At 47.3% G+C, this 20,286-nt stretch overlaps 3 protein-coding genes and 1 long non-coding RNA gene across 5 annotated transcripts; 2 read left to right on the forward strand and 2 right to left on the reverse strand.

Annotated features, from left to right (window-relative positions):
• Positions 1 to 5,013: 5,013 nt before the first annotated feature.
• On the forward strand, positions 5,014 to 7,046 carry LOC120691583 (UDP-glycosyltransferase 73C5-like). The gene has a single exon (XM_039974680.1). The coding sequence runs from the start codon at positions 5,378 to 5,380 to the stop codon at positions 6,932 to 6,934; it is 1,557 nt and encodes a 518-aa protein (XP_039830614.1). The 5' UTR covers positions 5,014 to 5,377; the 3' UTR covers positions 6,935 to 7,046.
• A 1,816-nt stretch (positions 7,047 to 8,862) lies between these two features.
• LOC120688585 (UDP-glycosyltransferase 73C4-like) lies at positions 8,863 to 11,029 on the reverse strand. 2 transcript variants are annotated; one of them, XM_039970950.1, is made up of 3 exons: positions 9,437 to 11,029; positions 9,313 to 9,349; positions 8,863 to 9,280 (listed from the first exon to the last, which is right to left on the reverse strand). In XM_039970950.1, exons 1-2 carry the CDS (start codon positions 10,933 to 10,935, stop codon positions 9,316 to 9,318), a joined length of 1,533 nt encoding a protein of 510 aa, XP_039826884.1. In that variant the 5' UTR covers positions 10,936 to 11,029; the 3' UTR covers positions 8,863 to 9,280; positions 9,313 to 9,315. The 2 variants fall into 2 exon arrangements, with proteins under 2 accessions (XP_039826884.1, XP_039826883.1); XM_039970949.1 differs by having other exon boundaries at positions 8,863 to 9,349; positions 9,437 to 11,023.
• Positions 11,030 to 12,733: 1,704 nt separating this feature from the next.
• On the forward strand, positions 12,734 to 14,836 carry LOC120688588. The gene is made up of 3 exons (XR_005681169.1): positions 12,734 to 12,942; positions 13,022 to 13,283; positions 13,378 to 14,836. It is a non-coding gene; the product is annotated as an uncharacterized LOC120688588 (long non-coding RNA).
• Positions 14,837 to 18,489: 3,653 nt separating this feature from the next.
• On the reverse strand, positions 18,490 to 20,148 carry LOC120688587 (UDP-glycosyltransferase 73C4-like). The gene is made up of 2 exons (XM_039970951.1): positions 19,001 to 20,148; positions 18,490 to 18,733 (listed from the first exon to the last, which is right to left on the reverse strand). Exons 1-2 carry the CDS (start codon positions 19,216 to 19,218, stop codon positions 18,700 to 18,702), a joined length of 252 nt encoding a protein of 83 aa, XP_039826885.1. The 5' UTR covers positions 19,219 to 20,148; the 3' UTR covers positions 18,490 to 18,699.
• Positions 20,149 to 20,286: the final 138 nt, after the last annotated feature.

Here is a 20,286-nt window from a genome sequence, read left to right on the forward strand (position 1 = left end):
AAAAAAAAATCGACTTCACCTCTCCCTCAATGGTTTTTGCTTTCATTCGGACTTGTCTCTACCAAGAGCGAATCCAGCCAACATATAAAGAGAGGACTCATCTTCTCTTATTCTTCCTCCCCTTCTTCTTCATTCTTTCTTCCAAAAAATAGAGGGAGGTTTAGGACATATCCATTGATCTTAGAGAATTAGGGGGACTTCCCTTCCTGTAGATCCGCCACTCCTCTCTACAATTTAGAACAGCCAAACCGAGCTTTGCCAAAACAGACCAATTTTAAAGATGAAGTGAAGTAGCTATGCCAATCATAATAATATTAAGGCATATATATATATATAATTTTGTCGGCGACTGTAGCTGATGGTTGGTGCTGATTTATTGTAAAAGAAAAATACTACTTGCTGACTGGTGGTTGGTGGCTGTTGCTGATTTGGTGTGTGCCGTTGACCTAACAGCTAGACGAACATAATTAATATTCGTACAAATAAGATCTAGTGACTGCAATTACTCCCTAGTAATGGAGACGGTTGGAACGTCATACGTCGATCTCATTTGTTGCCTGTCTATTGTCCTCTGCTGCCTTCCTAAACCCCAGTAGCAACGCATATACAGTAACTCCCCTCGCCTCTGCTGGTTCTTGTTTGATTCCCCGCAACTGATGGAGCGCCATAGTTTTCCACCAAAACAAACTCACATCGAATATTTGGACACATACAGAAATATTAAATAAAATTTATTTGTGAAACTTTTTGCACGGATGAGTTGTAAATCGCGAGACGAATCCAATAAGTCTAATAATTATTCATAATTAATTCATAATTAGCGAATAGTTTTTGTAGCATTACTATTGCAAATTATGGATTAACTAGGCTCATTAGATTCATCTGGCGATTTACAACCCATCCGTACAAAAAGTTTTATAAATAGATTTTATTTAGTGTTTTAAAATATTAAGATTTTTTTCCAAAAATTTACGGCAAAATAATCTAAACACACTCTAATTCCATGCCCACTCCTTTTCCTGAATCCTCACGATACTGACATACTGTTTACCCCGTCCTTCAGGATTTACAGTGCTTTGAGGCAATAATTCGTTAGGTGAATGATGCGGATCCCGCAGGTTAGTTGGCGCGCAACGTGGAGCACGTGGTTGATGATGGCGTGCCTGCAGTAATTGGTGATGGGACCGGTGGTGCCACTGCCGCCATGCCCCTGCGTGAGGGGGTCAGGGCAGATCCAGATCCAGGCAGAGAGGAGCGGCGGAGTGTGTGCTGGTGTGCTTTGCTGCTCAGTGTTTTTTTTTGATGAAACGTATCTGTATTTAGATCAGTAAGAGGCCTTGTTTAGGTCTTGTTTAGGGCGTGTTTGTTTCAGCTTCCGCGCTACGTTTGAGCAAAAAAGCAAAATACACCCGCCAAACGCCCCGCGTTGGCCGCGCGTTGCACAACCACGAATCGCAGAAAAAGCTGCGGTTTCAACGTGCGGCCGGCAAAAAGCGAGAAGCGGGGTTGGAGATGCGTTTTGCTTATACGCGTCGCGCTTACCTAGGCCACGGTCCCAAACAGGGCCTTAGTTGTTTAGTCGTAGGATGTAAAGTTTTTAAAAAGAAATCTTTCTATATTTGAAATACTAAATATAGATTAATCACAAAATTAATTATAGAATTCGTCTGTAAATTACGAAACGAATCTAATGAGATAATTAATCTGTCATTAGAGGTTGTTTACTGTAGCATTACTGTAGCAATTTAGCGTCTAATTACGGCCTAGTTAGGTCCATTAGATTCGTCTCGCGATTTACAGGCAAACTGTGCAATGCGTTTTTTACTTCGTCTAGATTTAAGTCTCCATGTATGTGTCGGAATTTTTTTTTAGAATTTTGAATTATGCAACTAAATAAGGGGTTAGTTGCCTTCAAAATTTCAAAACTTTACAAGATTTCTCATCACATCAAATTTTTGAACGCATGCATGAAGTATTAAATGTAGCTAAACAAAATAACTAATTACACAATTTGTCTATAATTTGCGAGACGAATTTTTTAAGCCTAGTTAACCCATGATCGAATAATAATTACCAAATACAAACGAAAGTGCTATAGTATTTTGCACCCAAAACTTTATGTATCTAAAAAAGGGCAAAGACTCAAACACATACAGATACGCACAAGCAGGATACACAGACAGCTGTCCTGACCAGCTTGCACTGAGGCTCTTAAAGAAAACAAAAATTACATTGAGGTCCCTAGCCCATGTGTTTTCCGAAGCCGCCAGAGATGCTTTGAATTGAGCCGCAAAAGATGAAGCCATCGCTGCAATTCCATTGGCCGGGGACACACCCCGAGCTTCCTTGTGCCTGGGGCAAATTGCTGCTCGGTATTGAAATGATGCAGAAGAAGATGCTACTGCCAGTTCGGTCTCCATGACTAAGCTGCAAGCATGGATTCAGATCAGATACTGATGAAATCAGATCCAGATATCATCTTTTACCATATTTTAACTCGGATACGAATGCAAATAGGATCTTCTCGGATACAAATGCAAAATGAATAGTTCAAAATCGGATTATCTTGTCGATTTGAAACATAGCACGTATCATTTCACTTTATTAAATGTTTAGTAGATCAGAATGATTATATAAATAGAAAGTAAAAGATTAGAGGATAGCTAATAAAAAGAACATTTATCTATACATTATATTAAATATATAAAATTATTTCAAATGCAAGTAAATAAATATTCAAATACTTAATAATTAATATATATATATATATATATAATATCTCACCATTCAATAAATAAGAATTTGACTCATATAAAATAATTTTGTCATTAAATAAATATAATAAATAGTTAAATTTAATTTTATATTATTAATAATATTGGAATTAACATTATTAGTTATTTAGCTTTTAGAAAAATTAAATGGTGTACATTATTAAGTAATTAGCTATAGAGATAAATTTAAGATGATTTCACTAGCCACTTTTCTTTGCGAATACGGATATGATAGGATATTCCATATTTATTTCGAATACAGATATGGAATCAGATATAGAAAAACTCTAGCAGTCGAATTCGGATACATCCATATAACATCCATATTAAAATCGGATATGAATATATCCATATTAGTGTTTTAAGCGGATACGAATCCGAATAATTCGGATGTTCAGCTATCCATATCCATCCTTACTAAGCTGCTTGAGTTGAGAGGAAGCCGGGAGGAGATCCGTTGCCTTGGTGGATTTGGAGCTTGGAATATTAGGGACAAAGACGGCATGCGTGCTTTCTCTGCTCTAACAAGCAGCAGGGGTTGCTGCCAAGGGTTATTAGAAGTTGCACGTGCGACTAACAGTTAAGGTGTCATATAGTATTTTTCAAAATTATATATTCAAATTAAAATTTAACTACACCACTATGCTCCTTGTGATGAAATCTTCGAAACAAGATCCCACTTGGAAGATTTTTTGTGTGGAACATTTTTTGAACTTGAAACAATTTTTTTAAAAGCTGAAACAATTGTTCCATTAATATAAAAAATGTTCCACCTTATGTGATGGTTTGACTGTCAGTTACACATGTGACTCCTAAAATTTTCGCTACTGCAGCTGGTACCACCCGAAGAGTTTAAGATCGATTAGAGATATCAGAGTTCAGCCTGTAGCTTGGATTTGGATTTGTGTTTGGGTACTCCAAGAAAGGTACTTTCTCCGTTCCAAATTATATGTCGTTTGATTTTTTTAACCTCAAGTTTGACCACTAATCTTATTCACAAAATTTATACAAACATAGTTAAAATTTTGTCATTCTTGAAGAACTTTTATTGATAGAGCAAGCCACATAAAAAGTGATATTTTGCACAAATTTTTTGAATAAGAAGAGTAATCAAGTTTAGAATAACAAAAAAGTCAAATGAACTATAATTTAAAATGGAGGGAGTACGATTCATAGAGATTTCTTACACAAAATACTGCTGCACGGATCTAACAACTAACCACTAAACCTAACTAAAAACCTAATAGCAAATACCTATACTATATACATGGGGCGTGTTACACGAGCTTGTCGTCATCGTTGCCACATCTCAATAGCAGTCAGATGCTGGTCATGTCTTTCAAAAAAGTCAGATTCTGGTCACCTTGCCGTCATCCACCACTCGTCGCCGTTGCGAGATAACAGACTTCAACCAACAGCTTGGATCAGGATTGTCCATGGCGTTGCAACAATTTTACTACCAAACATAGGCACTATCAACAAATATTTAATGGTGAATTTAATTAAACAAATTTGACATTATAATAATAATAATAATTATTTCCTATAAATTGGGTCAAAGTTTGCTAAATTTAACTTAGAACAAACATAATATGGTAGGTAAATCTATATCTATTACTAAAGCGAGTAAGATTTCCACCTAAACTTTTGGTTTGGTCCGTCTTGTATCATTGACATGTGGGTCTTAGTCCATCCCACATGCGAGTCGGACTAGCCTTTCGTCAGTCTGGATCCTAAATGTAACTTGGACAAATCAATCAGAATCATAATCAAAATTTGGATAAATTAATCGGAATCTCAATCGGATCCTAGACAATCAATATCACGTATGATCACAACATGACCTGCACACGAAGCACACGAAGAACGGGCACAAAGTTGGTAATATTATTTTGTTAGTACTATTATGTAGATTTATTATTATATTACCATAGCAACGTGCACTATACTAGTAATAATAAAGATAATATGATTCATCAAGATTTCTTACACAAAATACTACTAACTCTACGGATCTAACAACTAACCACTAAACCTAATTAAGAACCTACCCTGTTCGCTGTGCTGGTGCTGGAGGCTGCTACTGGAGTGGTATGAGAGAAAAATACTATTGGCTGGCTGATGACTGGAAGTTGTTGCTGAAATGGCGTGAGAAAAAAACACTGCTGGCTGGCTGGAACAGAACAGGGTCAAAGAGCGTGTTACACGAGCTTGTCGTTATCGTTGCCATATCTCAATAGTAGTCAAGTGCTGGTGACCTTGCCGTCATCCACCACTCGTCGTCGTTGCGAGATACTGACAGACTTCAACCAATAGCTTGGATCTGGATTTCCCATGGCGTTAACGTTGGTGTTAACTGCTGCTAGTTTCATTTCAGAGCTTATTGTGTTGTTCAGAGTCGGGCGTATTGACGCCAGCCAAAGCTTAGGATCAGAGGTCCGGAGCTGACAAACAAGCAACAACACCACCCCACCAACGATCTATAAAAAATGGCACACGCCACCAACTGGAAGCCCATAACACGCAAAAGCCAAGAAAATCAACCACCCTTCCTTGCCCTTTAGCCAGCTGCTTGGCCTCGATCGGCGACGTCATCACTCAGGATGAGTAGCCAAGGACAAGCAGCGGCGCCCCTCGCCCGGGGAGACGCGGACGATGGCGCCGGCGGCGGCACCAAGGCCGCGGCACACTTCGTGTTCGTCCCGCTTAACGAGCGCGGCCACCTGATCCCGGCCGTCGACACCGCGCTGCTGCTGGCCACCCACGGCGCGGTCTGCACCATCGTCGGGCCCCCGTCCACGACCTCGAAGGTGCGCCAGACCGTCGAGTCCGCCCAGCAGTCCGGGCTGCCGGTCCGGCTCGTCGACTTCCCCCTCGACTACGCCGCGGCCGGCTTGCCGGAGGGGGCGGACTACGCGGACCGCATCGAGGGCACGTACATGATGAACTACTACCGCGCGGTGGGGCTCCTCCGCGCGCCGATCGAGCGCTACCTCCGCGCGCACGACCCGTACCCGACCTGCATCATCGCCGACATCTTCAACCCCTGGACCACGGAGCTCGCCGCCGGCCTCGGGGTCCCGCGGCTCAGCTTCTTCAGCATCTGCGCCTTCACCATCCTGTGCCAGCACAACCTCGAGAGGTTCAACGCGTACGACGGCGTCGAGGACCCCAACGCGCCGGTCGTCGTGCCGGGCATCGAGAGGAAGGTCGTGGTGACGCGGGCGCAGGCGCCGGGCTTCCTCCGCGGGATCCCGATCCCCGATTGGGTGGAGCTGGCGGACTACATCGAGCGCGCGCGCGCCGAGGCCGACGGCGTGGTCATGAACACGGTCCTGGAGATGGAGCCGGAGTACGTCGCCGGCTACGCGGAGGCCCGGGGGATGAATGTCTGGACCGTCGGGCCGGTGTCGCTGTACCACCACGGCGCCGCGACGCTGGCGTCGAGGGGGGACAGCGCCCCCGCCATCGGCGCCGCGGAGTGCCTCCGGTGGCTCGACGGCAAGGAGCCCGGCTCCGTGGTCTACGTCAGCTTCGGGAGCATCGCGCAGGCGGGCCCGAAGCAGCTCCTGGAGCTCGCCCTCGGGCTGGAGGCGTCGGGGCACCCCTTCATCTGGGTGGTCCGGAACGCCGGCGGGTACGACGAGGCGGTGCGCGGCTCGCTGGCGGAGCTGGAGGCGCGCGTCGCGGGGCGCGGCCTGCTCGTCAGGGGGTGGGCGCCCCAGGCGGCGATCCTGTCCCACGCCGCGGTGGGCGGCTTCGTGTCCCACTGCGGGTGGAACTCGACGCTGGAGGCCATCGCGGCCGGGCTGCCGCTGGTGACGTGGCCGCACTTCACGGACCAGTTCCTGAACGAGAAGATGGCCGTGGAGGTGCTGGGCATCGGCGTCAGCGTCGGGGTCAAGGAGCCCCTGACGTTCCAGGCCTCGAACAAGGAGACTCTGGTGGGGCGGGGCGTGGTGGAGAAGGCCGTGAGGGACATCATGGGCGGCGGGGAGGAGGCCGAGAGGCGGCGGCAGCGGGCGCGCGAGCTCGCCGCCAAGGCGAGGGCCGCCGTGCAGGAGGGCGGGTCGTCGCACGCCAACCTGCTGGATCTGGTCAAGCGTTTCGGGAAGGGCGCTGCAGCCGCGCCTAGTGACAAGTCTAGCGCAGCGTCATGAGTGACCAATTAAACCGGGAGTGCCACCACCACCAGCAGAATCAGAGAGAACTTGGACAATTATATTGTTGGTGTCAGCAAATCTGATTAATAAATTCGTATTGTTTTGCATCTGTTTCGTTGTATATATGCTTCCGAACCGAAAAACTACAGTAGAACACTTCGTCCACGTCGGGCTATGCTATGCGTGTCGGTCCGGCACGATGTGCACCGCCACCGAAGAGCATACAGATAGCACAATTGGCCCATGCGTGATGCCGTCTCGTGAAATTTAAAACAGCCTGGCACGGTGTCCTTTTCTGGACTTTGTTTTCCACTTTTCACCCGTTAGTTTGACTGCAGATGGTGCCTCTAATTTTTTTTATTCTTTTGCATCACCATCTTGAGATTGGTGAGAGGCTCCACGTACAATGCTAGATGAGATTAGGGCAGTTCCAACCCATATTACATATAAGCACTGTCTACAATTCCCTATCAGTAAGAGACGATCTATAGAAACTACAGATCTAATGCATGGTTTTTTGAATGGACATAATAAATTTCATGGTTTTTATACCTCTCCTTGGTCCCTGGTGACCATGGCGAGCTTGCCTCACCTCATCTCCCACCTCTTCCTCCTCAATACAGGCCACTGCTAGCTGTATCTCAACTCACTCGGATAGTTATTAGTCCTTCCTCTACTACGTGGTCCACTTGTCTCTCTTACAAAGTTTATTGGTTCTTGTGTCGAAGCTGAGAGAACAGCCCACTTATCCCTCTCACAAACTTTTTTGTAAGATTAAGAACAGTCCACTTGTCTCTCTCACAAACTTTATTGTAAGATTACAATTTGCTTTTCGTCTCTCTCTTATAATACTTGCTCTAATAACAGTTCCTAGCTGGTAGGCTTCACCTGCTCCAACCGAATACAATTAACAATAAATATTATAATAGGCATTCACACAAGAATAATAAAAGCGTTTCCAATCACGATTTCCAAAAAATAATTATACAACGTATATATTTTTTTAAAAAAATCCCGAATCTGGAGATTGGTGGCTGGCTGGCTGATAAAATTACGGTTTCAGCTTCACCGTTCCAAAAAGTTACCTCCCCCTCCCTGCCCCGACTTGCACGGCGGCGACTTCTCTCCCCCCGCCGCGGCGTCGCCCCCTGCTGGCCTGCTCCATCACCCACCCGCACATGCTCGCCGGCCTTCCTGCGGGTGCCATCGATTCTGCCGTCCCCTCCCGCGAAATGCGAATCCTGCGTGCTCAGTGCTCAGGCTGCGTCCATCCTCGGCAGGGCGGGCCGTCGGCGCGCGCCGCCGCTCATCCCTGTCCGGACGGGCATCCACGGGCAGGTAAGAATGGATTCGGATGTTTATTCGAATGTCATATTTTTTTGTTATTTTTCTTCGATTATGGATAAATAAAATATAAAATTTACTATGTAAATTCATAGCCTTGTATTTAACATTGATCTTGTAAAGATTCATAAAAATTAAACCTCAAATTTATCATATATATTCTCAAATAATAGATATAAAAATTCGAATACGGATCGGATACGGATTCGAATCTTTTTTCACATTTTTAATTGTAGGGAGCAAATAATACATAAAAAAAATCTATACAGAATTTTATTCTTATGTGTAATAATATGCTTGATAATATAAAAAAAATTAGCATAAAATTTTAAACATATCTATTTTAAAATATCAAATTTGTTCTAAGAATTCGGATGTGTAGATCCATCCTTACGCGCAGGAGCTGGCCGTCTCGGGCTGCTGCGTCCCCCGCCGCCCCTGCTCTTCTACTGACGCTGTGCTCCTCGCGTCGTGGGATTCCCAGGGTCATGTTTTTTTACCAAATTGATATTTGATAGGTTATAAATTTTGCACTTTCCTGTCCAAGTTTGATAAAAGGCTCATGTTTGCACAAGGGTGAATGTCTGAATGTTTGCATACATCTTCATACATGTTCTCCAATGTTGATACAATTGATATAAATGCAGTTTGTGCATGCTTATCACAGCCACATATGCAAGTGATCTGTGAGAAGTGATGCATTATATTTGGTGTTTTTTTTTCGATAGCCGCCGCAGCTCCGCCGGCGTGGTACCTAAAGGTGGCCAATTACAGCATGCCCTAACCATGCAAAGATCGTAATTAAACAGATCCACCAATGAAAAACACTAATAATGAGGAACACAACAAACTTCAAACCCACGAGCATACGTGGGTTTCAGATTATTAACCCCAACGAGTAATCAATAAGTTTTCCAGAAAAGATACTCAATCCTAAGTTTATTGCAATAAAAACTAGTACTTTGCTGGTGTTGGCATGCTTCAACCTCGGAAGCTTCAGAATGGCACCAGCTAGTCGCTTACTCGCTTCAACTTCAAGCCACAGCAGAGAGGCTGTGAGGAATAGTCCTTCAAACAACAAAAATGTCATGTCAGTATTTGCTAGCAGCACACTGCATGAGCTCAGATAATCAAATGCGAACTAGTAGTACTTACTTTTGGTGGGTGCTGCTATTACTTTGCTGCTGCTCTGTTCTTGCTTGCACGAGGTCGTCGATCAGCCGCTGCAGATCGCGGTGAGAGGAGCCGCCTTCCGCCACGGCAGCACGAGCCCGGGCGGAGAGCTCCTTCACCCGTCTCCTCGCCGCGTCTGCCCCGCCTCCGGGCTCCATGAACTTGGCCACCGACCGCGCCACGACCTCGGCCGGGACCACGTCGTGCTCTTCAGGCCTGGTGCTCCGCACCCCGGCACCCTCCGGGAACAGCCGCTCCCCGATCGCCAGGACCTCGGTCAGCAGCCGCTCGATGATGAACTGCTCGAAGTCCATCGGCCACGTCAGCGCCGGCACGCCGGCGGTCACCGTCTCCATGACGGAGTTCCACCCGCAGTGGGTCACGAACGCCCCCACCGCCTGGTGTTCCAGGATCCGCGTCTGCGGCGCCCAGCCCGTGACGAGCATGCCCCTCTCCCCAACGCGATCCATCCACCCATCGGGCGGCGACCACGCATCCCTCCTGATCACCCACAGGAACGGCTTCCCCGAGGCTTCGAGCCCGAGAGCCAGCTCCACGAGCTGGGCGTCGGAGACATGGGTCAAGCTGCCGAAACACAGGAACACAACCGATCGAGGTGGCATTCTGTCGAGCCATTCGATGCACGGCGGCGAGTCCCCTGCTCCTGCGCTGTCTCCTGCTGTCACTGCCGGTGCCGCCGCCGGCGGCGGCAACGAGACGGGCCCAACAAAGTAGGAGGGCTTCGTCTTTATACCGCTCGCGAAAATCTCGCAGTACCCTTGCTCCAGGTCGAAGAAGGTGTTCACGGCCCGGCCGGCACACCTTACCATGCTTGAGCTGACCCGATCCATGACGGGGCCATCCATGATTTTCTGGCTCCTCACGAACTCAGGCAGCTCCGTGTGCGGGATCAGTATGTCGCCGCCGCCTTCAGCTCGAGGCAGAGCCACCACACCTTCAGCGATGCCATGGATGCCAATATCCCTGAGGTGCGTCATGGCCGTCGCCGCGAAGGTTCCGATGACTTGGAAAGCGACGCATGGCACGCCGAGATCGGCGGCGACGTCGGTGTTCCAGAAGAAGTGCGCGTCGGTGATGATGACGTCCGGCGAGTGCTCCCTGATGAGGCCTTCCTGTCCGGGCCTCATCAGGGTCTCGTCGAAAGCGGCGACGGCGATCCGCCACCCATCCGCGGCCTTGACGGTCGAGAGGTTCTCCACCCCCGGTGGGAGGCCATCCACCACCGGGAACGGGTACGTCGCCACCCTCACCGCTGTCACGCTGCCGGGGCTCTGCTGCCGTGCAAGAGCTGACTGTACGACCGCGGCGTTCGCCGTGCTGACGGCGATGGTGGCCTCGACGATGTCCGGCCGCGCAGCCGTGAGGTGGACGGCGAAGTTGGTGAATGGGCCGATGTGGCTAGTGGCGAAGAAGGGCATGAGGAGGATGCGCAGCTTCCTGCTCTTGACAGGAGAAGCCATGGCTCACTAATGCAGTTGTCTTGGTGGATATCTGTGGTGTAGTGTTAGGAAAACTCTCTCCCAACTCCAGATATAGGCCGTGTTTAGTTTACGGGAGGTGTAAACGCAAAAAATTTTCGAAAGAATCTTCTCAATTTGAAGTACTAAATGAAGTCTATTTATAAAATTTTTTGCACAGATGAGTTGTAAATCGCGAGACGAACTAATGATGCTAATTAATCCATGATTAATCAATAATTAGCGGATGGTTACTGTAGCATCACTGTTGCAAATCATGGATTAAGTAGACTCATTAGATTCGTCTCGCGATTTACAGCCCAACCATGCAAAAATTTTGTAAATAGACTTCATTTAATACTTCAAATTAGTAAGATTCCTTTTCACTTTAATGTGTTTACGGTTTTTTTTTGTGGGAATAAACAGGGCCATAGTATGAGAAAGCCGTGGTGTAGTAGGTAGATAGGTAGGAAAGTTAATAATACGAGCCACAGTAAACTGCTAGTTTTTTGTGGACCACTGTCCACTGGTCGCTAGCAAACTATCCAACTCTTGCTGTACTTTATTACTCCTAGACAGCGCAGATCCATACTGTGATTATTTAATATATTGCAGCTAATAAAATAAGCACTCGGCTGACACAGGACGCAACCAGGCCTAATAACATCTCTAAAATCTTAACCAAATCTCACTCTCTCTATTTCCATTTAACTATTTATTTAACTAAAATTTTCTCTTTATATTTGACTATAATGTAATAAATTAGTAAAATCACACTCTTCATATCCAACTCCCTCTCCTGGACCAACAATACTAACCTCCGTTCATGAATACTTGTCAATTTCGACTTTTATTATTGCTACTTTGACCGCTAATTATTTAAAAAGTATCCAATTAATTTGAACACTTAGAGTATCATTGTATTTTTGTCAAAAATAATTTAAGTATGACACATGTTTAAAATGACATAACAATGAATTTATAAAAAAATTGAAGATCAAATTTTAAATAGTAAAATTAAAATTGTCAATTATTTGTGAACGGAGGTTAGTATCGTCTACTTCCCATCCTACTCCCATCCATGGCGCAGAGCCGCTTCTACTGGCCGCCGGCCTCGAGGACCCGCCAGACCACCGCCTGCACCGGGCAGCCTCGCTTCGGGCGCCTACGGCCGCCGTGGTCCGACCCCGCAGCGCCGAGCCACCTCGCCCCTGTCGCCGCACTTCCGTAGTGCGCCCGCCCTGCCGTGTCTGGCCCCAGCGCCGCCCCGCCACGTCGGACCCCCCCCCCCCCCCCCCCCGCCGCCGCAGAGCTCCTGCCCACCGCGCTCCGGGCGCCGCACCTTTGCCGCTTCGGACCAGGGGCGGAGCTACGAATGAGAATTCTATGCACTGTGGTGCTGGGGCACAAGCAATCCTGGCCGTCCAGGATCAAGACATCGAGATGAGAGATGCTAAAAATCTAGCACAGTAGCTCAGGTGGGCCGGAGGGAAGGAGGGTGGGCAGAGCATCAGGTTTCCGGCCCGCACAGTACCAATCTTAAAAGGAAAAACACACAAGGTCTAGTGAATTTTGGACCACTCGTTCAAAGAAGGAATAGGCCTGTTTAGTTTCCAAAATTTTTTAAAATTTTCTATCACATTAAATTTTTGGATACATATATGAAGTACTAAATATAATTTTAAAAAATAACTAATTATACAATTTAGTTGGAAATGATGAGAGGAATTTTTTAAACCTAATTAGTATATAATTAAATACTAATTAACAAATAAAAACGAAAGTGGTACGGCAACCTAAAAATTTTCGCGGACTAAACACGCCCATACTCTATTTCGCCATTCCTTGTCTCTCGAGCTCCGCCGCCTCCCCATGGCGGATCCGCCGAGAACAGGGAGGATTCAAGAAGATGGACTGAGATGCACTGATTGAGTCGATCCTAATCCTAAATGGTGCAAGTTTAGTGGCAACAGCAATGAAAGCATCTTCCAGTGTTTAGGAGAGGTACAGGTAGGCTCAGATCCCCTTTCTAGAGTAGATCTGCTGAAGTGATTTTCCGATTCGCATTTACTCTTTTCATTTTGTTTAGGATCTGTGTTTGTTTTATGCTGCCAATCGAACCTGCTACGAGGCAAGCTGCTAGAGATATTTCGAGCTAGAAGCTAGCTGAGCCATGGCACTCAAGGCGGTGTACCTGTACGCCGCCGTCGGGAAGCTGCTGCTCTGCTCCTCCGCGAGCTTCATCCATAGCCCCGAGCGATGTGTTCGGCAGCGCCGGGCCCCCTCTCCGTGGCGGCGCGGGGCACTTGCTCCACGGCCAGGCGCAGGCGTGCGCCTCCTCCTCCACGCAGGTCCTCCTCCCTCGTACTCATGCACCCCTCCGTCCCCTTCTTTGCTCCTCCGTCTCATTCCTTCTCTGATCTTGCTGATTTTTATTTCTAGCAGCTTACCATGGATAGCATCTGACATAGATTTGGAGCGGCAGCTAGATCTGTGAAGTGGTCAGATCCTCTGAGTCCAGCTGATTCTTGCATCGTGAGACTATTTGGTGTTTATTATTAGAATTTGACTCAATTTTTTTTGTTGTTTGTAAGAATTGTGCACCTTAAAATTCAGTGAATATTTCTTTTGCAGAAAAATACATGCATCCTTGTAGATTTGGTTAATCTATATTGTGGTTTATGAAAGAAACATCCATCGGCAAATAGTTTTCTGTAATATTTTATGTGCACAAAAAGATTTGACTTCAGTGTGCAAGATAGTGAGTATGTGCAAGATTTGACTTCAGTGTGCATGTACTTCCATGATAAAAAAAAACGTGTGCATCATGATCTGAATGTTGCTCGAGATGTTCAGGTTTTTTGTATGCTTAATGGTTTCACAATTTTTACTCCTGATTATAAAACTTGTGCATCATGCTCGTTGCACCTTATATATCTTGGAAGTTCCAGAACTTCAATTATATACTGGTGCATCATGCTCGTTGAATGTTAGGGTTAATTTCTGCTGAGGAAAATTAATTGTGCATCCTCATGTACTTCACATATTTTCGTATTTATTTATCTACAAAAAACATTATTTTTGCTGCTCAGAGAACAATTCAATCTTTTCATGTATAAGAAATGTGCATTTCTAATATGTTGTGCATTTGACCTATTATTCTGGAAGAAAAATACGTCCAGATAATTATTCTAGCACAGAAGGTAAATATGTCCAGGCCATTGTACTTTTATCTCAAATCTTGTTATACACAAACAGTTGTGCATGCTCTTATTTTGTACATGTTATTAGCCCAGTTGGTGCGAAGCAACCGGTGGCACTCCATAGGTGGGGGGTTCGAACCCCCACCGGGGCGGATTTACCCCGCCTGTGGGAAAAAAACCCCTCGCTGTGCTTTCGTTGAGCTTGGCTGTGCGACACGGCTCTTGGGCGACAGAACCCGGCCCATGAAGGTTACGGACCGGCTCAGGGCCAAGGTGCCGCCAGTCCAAGCCCGGAAGCCGGCTTTCAGGGGTTTTCTCGGCCGGGGTCAACTAACATCTTCTTAATTGAAAGCCGTGGGGGCGGTCTTTCCAGTCTTTCCCCCACCGGTCGAGTTTTTTTTTCATCCTGATTTATTGTACAATTGATTAATTATTTTCTTGAAGGATCACAATTGAAATGTGCAACATCTATTGTCCTATTATTATGCATCTAGATTTTTCACCACCTCCAGCCGGCCTTTTTTTTTGCATCCCAATGTATTGAACATCGGGTACATGTACATTATCACACAACTTAGTGGTATTTGCTTATTTAGTTATTTTGCCTATTTGGAGAATTTGTATTATGTGTAAAAAGAAATATGATATTGATTTTTCAATGTTTTAACCTGAAAAACATATGCATCCTTTAGTGTTTTGTATTTTATCCAGGATGCGGATATATGTGCATTTACGTTCTTCTGTCCAGAAGTAGGAGTATGTGCAGCTCCATTAGAATGGAATTTTTTAATAATTTTGGCGTTGAAATCTGTCAAAATATGCACATGTGCATGTACTAATGTATCCGTGAGTTTTTAGGGTGCAAAATTATGCGCATCCAGATAATGCAATATTTTGTTACTGTGTGCAATTGAAAAGAAATATTTCATCATGAGTTCTGTGTAAAGAATTACTCTTGTACTACTGGAACCATCCTGCTCCTTTTTTAATGTCTTCTCTCGAACCATCCTACTCTGCACGGGGACTTAATAAATAGGTAAAAAGACACTTATACCCCTATGGCAGGGTATGAGAGTGGTCAATTAAATATTGGTCTGAACAGTGCTTATTGGTACGAGTAAACAACATGCTCCTGCCACATCGCTACTACCTGATCCATAATATCACTGCTAAATGGAACGTGCTGGAGTGCCGGATCTGGAAAGCTCTAGGGAAAACTCTACAGCCAACACAAGTGCAAGATTTGAACTCATGTTATTTTTTTGAATGAACCGCACAAGATAGTGCGAATTTCATTGATATAGCAGAGAAAAAAATACAAGTCTACGGTCTTAGGAGACCATAGTCAGGAAAACAAAAAGAAACGAAAAAAAGACTCGCCCGGTTGGATTGGGGCGTCAATACGGGAAACACAACTACTCAGCTCACCCGATTGGATTGGGACATCAATACGGGGAGAACTCGAAACTACCTCGAGAGGCCTCAACCGTTTAGAGAACGCGGTCAAGACCATTCCACTAGGCAGACCTGGCCGAACAAGCCAAGCCGGTGCGGCAAGCAACCTACTCAAGTACATGAAGTCGCCGCCAAGGCACGGTCCAACGCCGATAGAGAAAACAAGGGAAACAGGCAGCCCTGCACCGAGCAGGCCACCGCAATGCAGGACCCGACGCCGTAGTACTGCTGCAACGGTGTTCACCGTCCAACAGAGTGGAACCACCGAATCCTAAACCCTACTGCTGCAACGCTGGCTGTCTTGCAGTCGCCACCGTGACAACACAACACGCGGGGGCCTCGCCTCGCCTCGCCCGCCGTCGGACGCCACCTCTCGTCGCCAAGCCGAAGACACCATACGCGGGGGCCTCGCCACGTCCACCTCAGTACTCCATATCACGGATCCGTATAATGAATTGCCGTTAGGAAGAAGAACAATATTGCCCTGTTTCCAAAATCTCCATCAAACAGCCGAACCGCGCCCTGTCAGTCGACAGCAACTCGTTGCACTGCACACGCGCATAGCTTCCGCCACCATGGCAGCAAACCAACGTTGTCGCTTGCGCCATCTTCCGACGATGAACCACGCCGAAGTAACTATAGCACAGCTGAGCCATCCTCTGCAATCCGTTGCAAGCCTAGTTGTCCCACGCTGTCGTTGCTGCAAGCGCCGCCATTAGACGTTGTGCCACACCGAACTGACAACCGCTAAGCAGTGCCAGCCGCCGCGGTCCGCTGCATGCAGCCAAACCACAACCATGAAGCAACCCCTGGTCGTCACCATAACTGCGAGACGCCAAAAACGTGAGCTTGTCAACCCCCTTGAAGCTCACCCTCCTGCACGTAGCCACACCACCCTCAGCCGCCGACACCCAGGCTGGGTTTGGTCTCAAGGAGCAACGCCTTCAAGAAGGTCACGACGCCTAAGACGCCGCCGTTGTCCGTCCAGCTACTGGACCGGTCTTTCTCCCAGAGAACCCCAAACAATGGTTGGTGAAGCTTGAAGATGACGCCCCTAACGGGGAGAGCGACGCCCTGCTGCTATTGCCGTCAGCATGCGCTCCCAGCCCGGAACAAGCATCGAGGGCAGCGCCGCTGTCGTGCCATCTCATCTTGCCGCGCCGGGACGAAGCTATCCAGCCGCCGCTGCCCACGCCGACCCCTGCGTCAATACGTCACCGCCGGAAGGACAAGCCGGTCGTTGCCAGCTTGGCCCGCACGCAGCCGCCGGTGCAGCGCAACGTCGCAGGGGCGGTCACACCAGAGACACGCCACAACGACGCCCGCTAGAGCACAAATGCAGCACCTGCACTCGCGCCGCCGCAGCCGCAAATGGCGCCGCCGCGTCCGGCACCGCCGCGCCCGCGCCCAGTCGCAGCAGGCCACAAGAGCCGCCGCCGCCATGCCACGGCGCGCCCCGCCGCGCAAGGTCGCGCGCCACGCATCATGCTGTGCCACACCGCGCCATACGCCCGGCCTCGAGTCCCGCCGCCGCGCCGCGCCGAGCCAAGCCTCCGGGTGGGCGGATCCGGAGAGCGGGGCCGCGGATCCGGTCGCTCCGAGCCGCCATGGACGGCAGCCGCCGAGAGAGGGCAAGGATGGGGGAGTTAGAGCCCCGCCGCCGCCTTCCTCGCAGCCGACCGGACTTCCGGTGGCCGCTCTGGCGGCGGCAAGACGGGGTGGCCGGTCTTGTGGGAGATGGCGGCGTGCGGGGGTTCCGCCCGAGCCGCCGTTGAACTCCCATCATGGGACTCATACTGTGTTTTGTAAAGTTGGATTCTTTTGTGGACAATTTTCAAACTCTAGAATTGTATTTTTCTGTGGACGGAGGGAGTACTGTCTAAGATTCCTCTGCTCTGATATACTATCACAAATCCCAAAACCTCTGCTCCAACCACGCGACTTCGACGGTCCGGATAGAACGTGCTGGAGCTCAAGGGAGTAAAATCCTTTTACCGCAGAGGTACATTCATTTTAGGGGGTGCCCGGGCACCCACGTCGAAATGAAAATGCAATGGTGATCATCAAATTTTTACCTTATAAATTAAAGAGCTAGCAGCAGAACCATGGACATGGCACCCCCCATGATTCAGCTCTAGCTTCGCCCCTCCCTGCTTCGGACCATGCTGTACCGGTGCCAAGAGGGCAGCTCTCGACTTCCGGACCACTGAGGGAAGAGGAGGGGAGGGCGCGGCCACGCGGGATGCGCGGAAGGAGAGGGATAAGGAGGGCGACGAACCGGTAATTTTGCCTTGCAAGAGCAAGGGCATGAAGAACCAGACAAAAGAAGAGAACTAGAGATAAAGAGTCCGTTCGCCCAGAAGGATGCTGTCAGGCTAGCTCACCGTTTTTCCTCCTCTCAGTGATAAATGGCAAGCTAGCGTAGCTGTGGTACAGTGTGGCCGCTGCCTGCTTTTCTACCATCTCCATCGTCCACATCGGCAAGGTTTGTCTCCTGAATCTAGATGCAATTTCATTGCTAGATACCAGCAGTGAATGTTTGCTTTATTAGCTGCGTTCCGAGGAGGGTCAGTTCTTTGGATGCTACTTGTCTATGTTAATCACGGCACCCCACGCCCGTGGTCCCTCTCTCGCAACCGGTAACCCGGTCGTCCTCGACCATGCAGTGCCCTTTTCCCAGTCGCGCTCCCCCCCCCCCCCCCCCCCCTCTCGTGGACCACGTGCTGCATATATAATGAGATAGCAGTAGTTATACATGCTTTTAGAATTTATTTTGAATACTTATTTTATTAATACTAATTTTAATACACTTCTGAATTAAAATAAAATTAAGTTTCATAAATCACGGGCATATCGCGTGTGCTTTTATGCTAGTAATCAATAAGGATTTCATGAAAGATAAAAAACTCTAAGTTTACGTGTTGGCCGACTGTAGCCATACGATACATCCACTATATTTGTTAGGCTGTGACTGATAGCTAGTGCTAATTTATTATGGGAAAAATACTGCTGGCTGCCTAGTGCTAATTTGATATAAGAGAAAAACATTGCTATGCTCGATGCTTCCACCTTCGAAGTTTCAGAATGGCACCAGCTAGTCGCTTCAACTTCAAGCCACAGCGGAGAGGCTGTGAGGAATAGTCCTTCAAACAACAGATATGTCATATCAGTATTTGCCAGCGTAGCCTAGGGGGATCCAGACTCCTCCTACCTCCCCAAGATTTATGGATACCCCGTAAAGCTCCCCTCCATTTTTTGAATAAAAAAATAAAGAAAAAGATGAAGAAAAAAGAAGACAAAGGAGATGAGCCCACACTTAATTTGGCTGCTGGATTCGTCACTGTTTGCTAGCAGCACACTGCATGAGCTCAGATAATCAAATGTGAACAATATATAGCAGTAGTACTTACTTTTGGAGGGTGCTGCTATTACTCTGGTGCTGCTCTGTTCTTGCTTGCACGAGGTCGTCGATCAGGCGCTGCAGATCGCGGTGAGAGGAGCCGCCTTCCGCCACGGCAGCACGAGCCCGGGCGGAGAGCTCCTTCACCCGTCTCCTCGCCGAGTCTACCCCGCCTCCGGGCTCCATGAACTTGGCCACCGACCGCGCCACGACCTCGGCCGGGACCATGTCGTTCTCTTCGTACCTAGTGCTCCGCACCCCGCACCCTTAGGGAGCAGGCGCTCCCCGATCGCCAGGACCTCGGTCAGCAGCCGTTCAATGATGAATTGCTAGAATACCATCGGCCACGTCAGCGCCGGCACGCCGGCCCCTCACCGTCTCCAAGACGGAGTTCCACCCGCAGTGGGTCACGAACACCCCCACCGCCTGGTGTTCCAGGATCCGTGTCTGCGGCGCCCGGCCCTTGACGACCATGCCCCTCTCCCCAACGCGATCCATCCACCCATCCGGCGGCGCCCACGTATTGAGTACTATACTAACGCCCAGGAATTGGCGCGCGCTCATGCGTCGCGGCCCCACGTGGGCCAGGGGTACTGTTCATCATTTAAAAATAATAAATTGTACTGTTCATGTGGGGCCGGGGGCACTGTTCATAATAAAAAATAATAAAAGGGTGCTATTCATGTGGGCCCCCCGGGTACTGTTCATAATAAAAAAATATAATTCGAAATTAAAAATAAAAAAATAAAAAGTGGCCCCATGTGTTTAAATGTTTAGTTTTTTATGAAAAAAATTATATACTACATTTACCTCTATTATATATTGGATTTTATTTTCACTTTGTGAACTCGCAAAATATAATTGAATCATACATTCATTTCTAACCCTATCATTTTTCCTACCAAAATTAATAATTAGTGTAAGCTAATCCATCAATTATATCTACTAACATACACAAAATAAATTCTTCTATGTACTATTTATACAGGGATGGGCCCTGTGTGTTATTTAAGTGTTACCCACATAATATTCAATTAGAATCCACCCACAAAATATATTTAATTATTTATTTACATGAAAACAATAACCATATTTCATACACTACGTCTACACGTGCTAGCCCCTACTACTTATTGGATTTTAATTCCACTTCATAAACTCGCAATTCGAAATTAAAAATAAAAAAATAAAAAGTGGCCCCATGTGTTTAAATGTTTAGTTTTTTATAAAAAAAAATTATATACTACATTTACCTCTATTATATATTAGATTTTATTTTCACTTTGTGAACTCGCA

This window comes from Panicum virgatum, chromosome 9N, assembly GCF_016808335.1.
Source record: "Panicum virgatum strain AP13 chromosome 9N, P.virgatum_v5, whole genome shotgun sequence".
In the NCBI taxonomy this organism is placed as follows: domain Eukaryota; kingdom Viridiplantae; phylum Streptophyta; class Magnoliopsida; order Poales; family Poaceae; genus Panicum; species Panicum virgatum.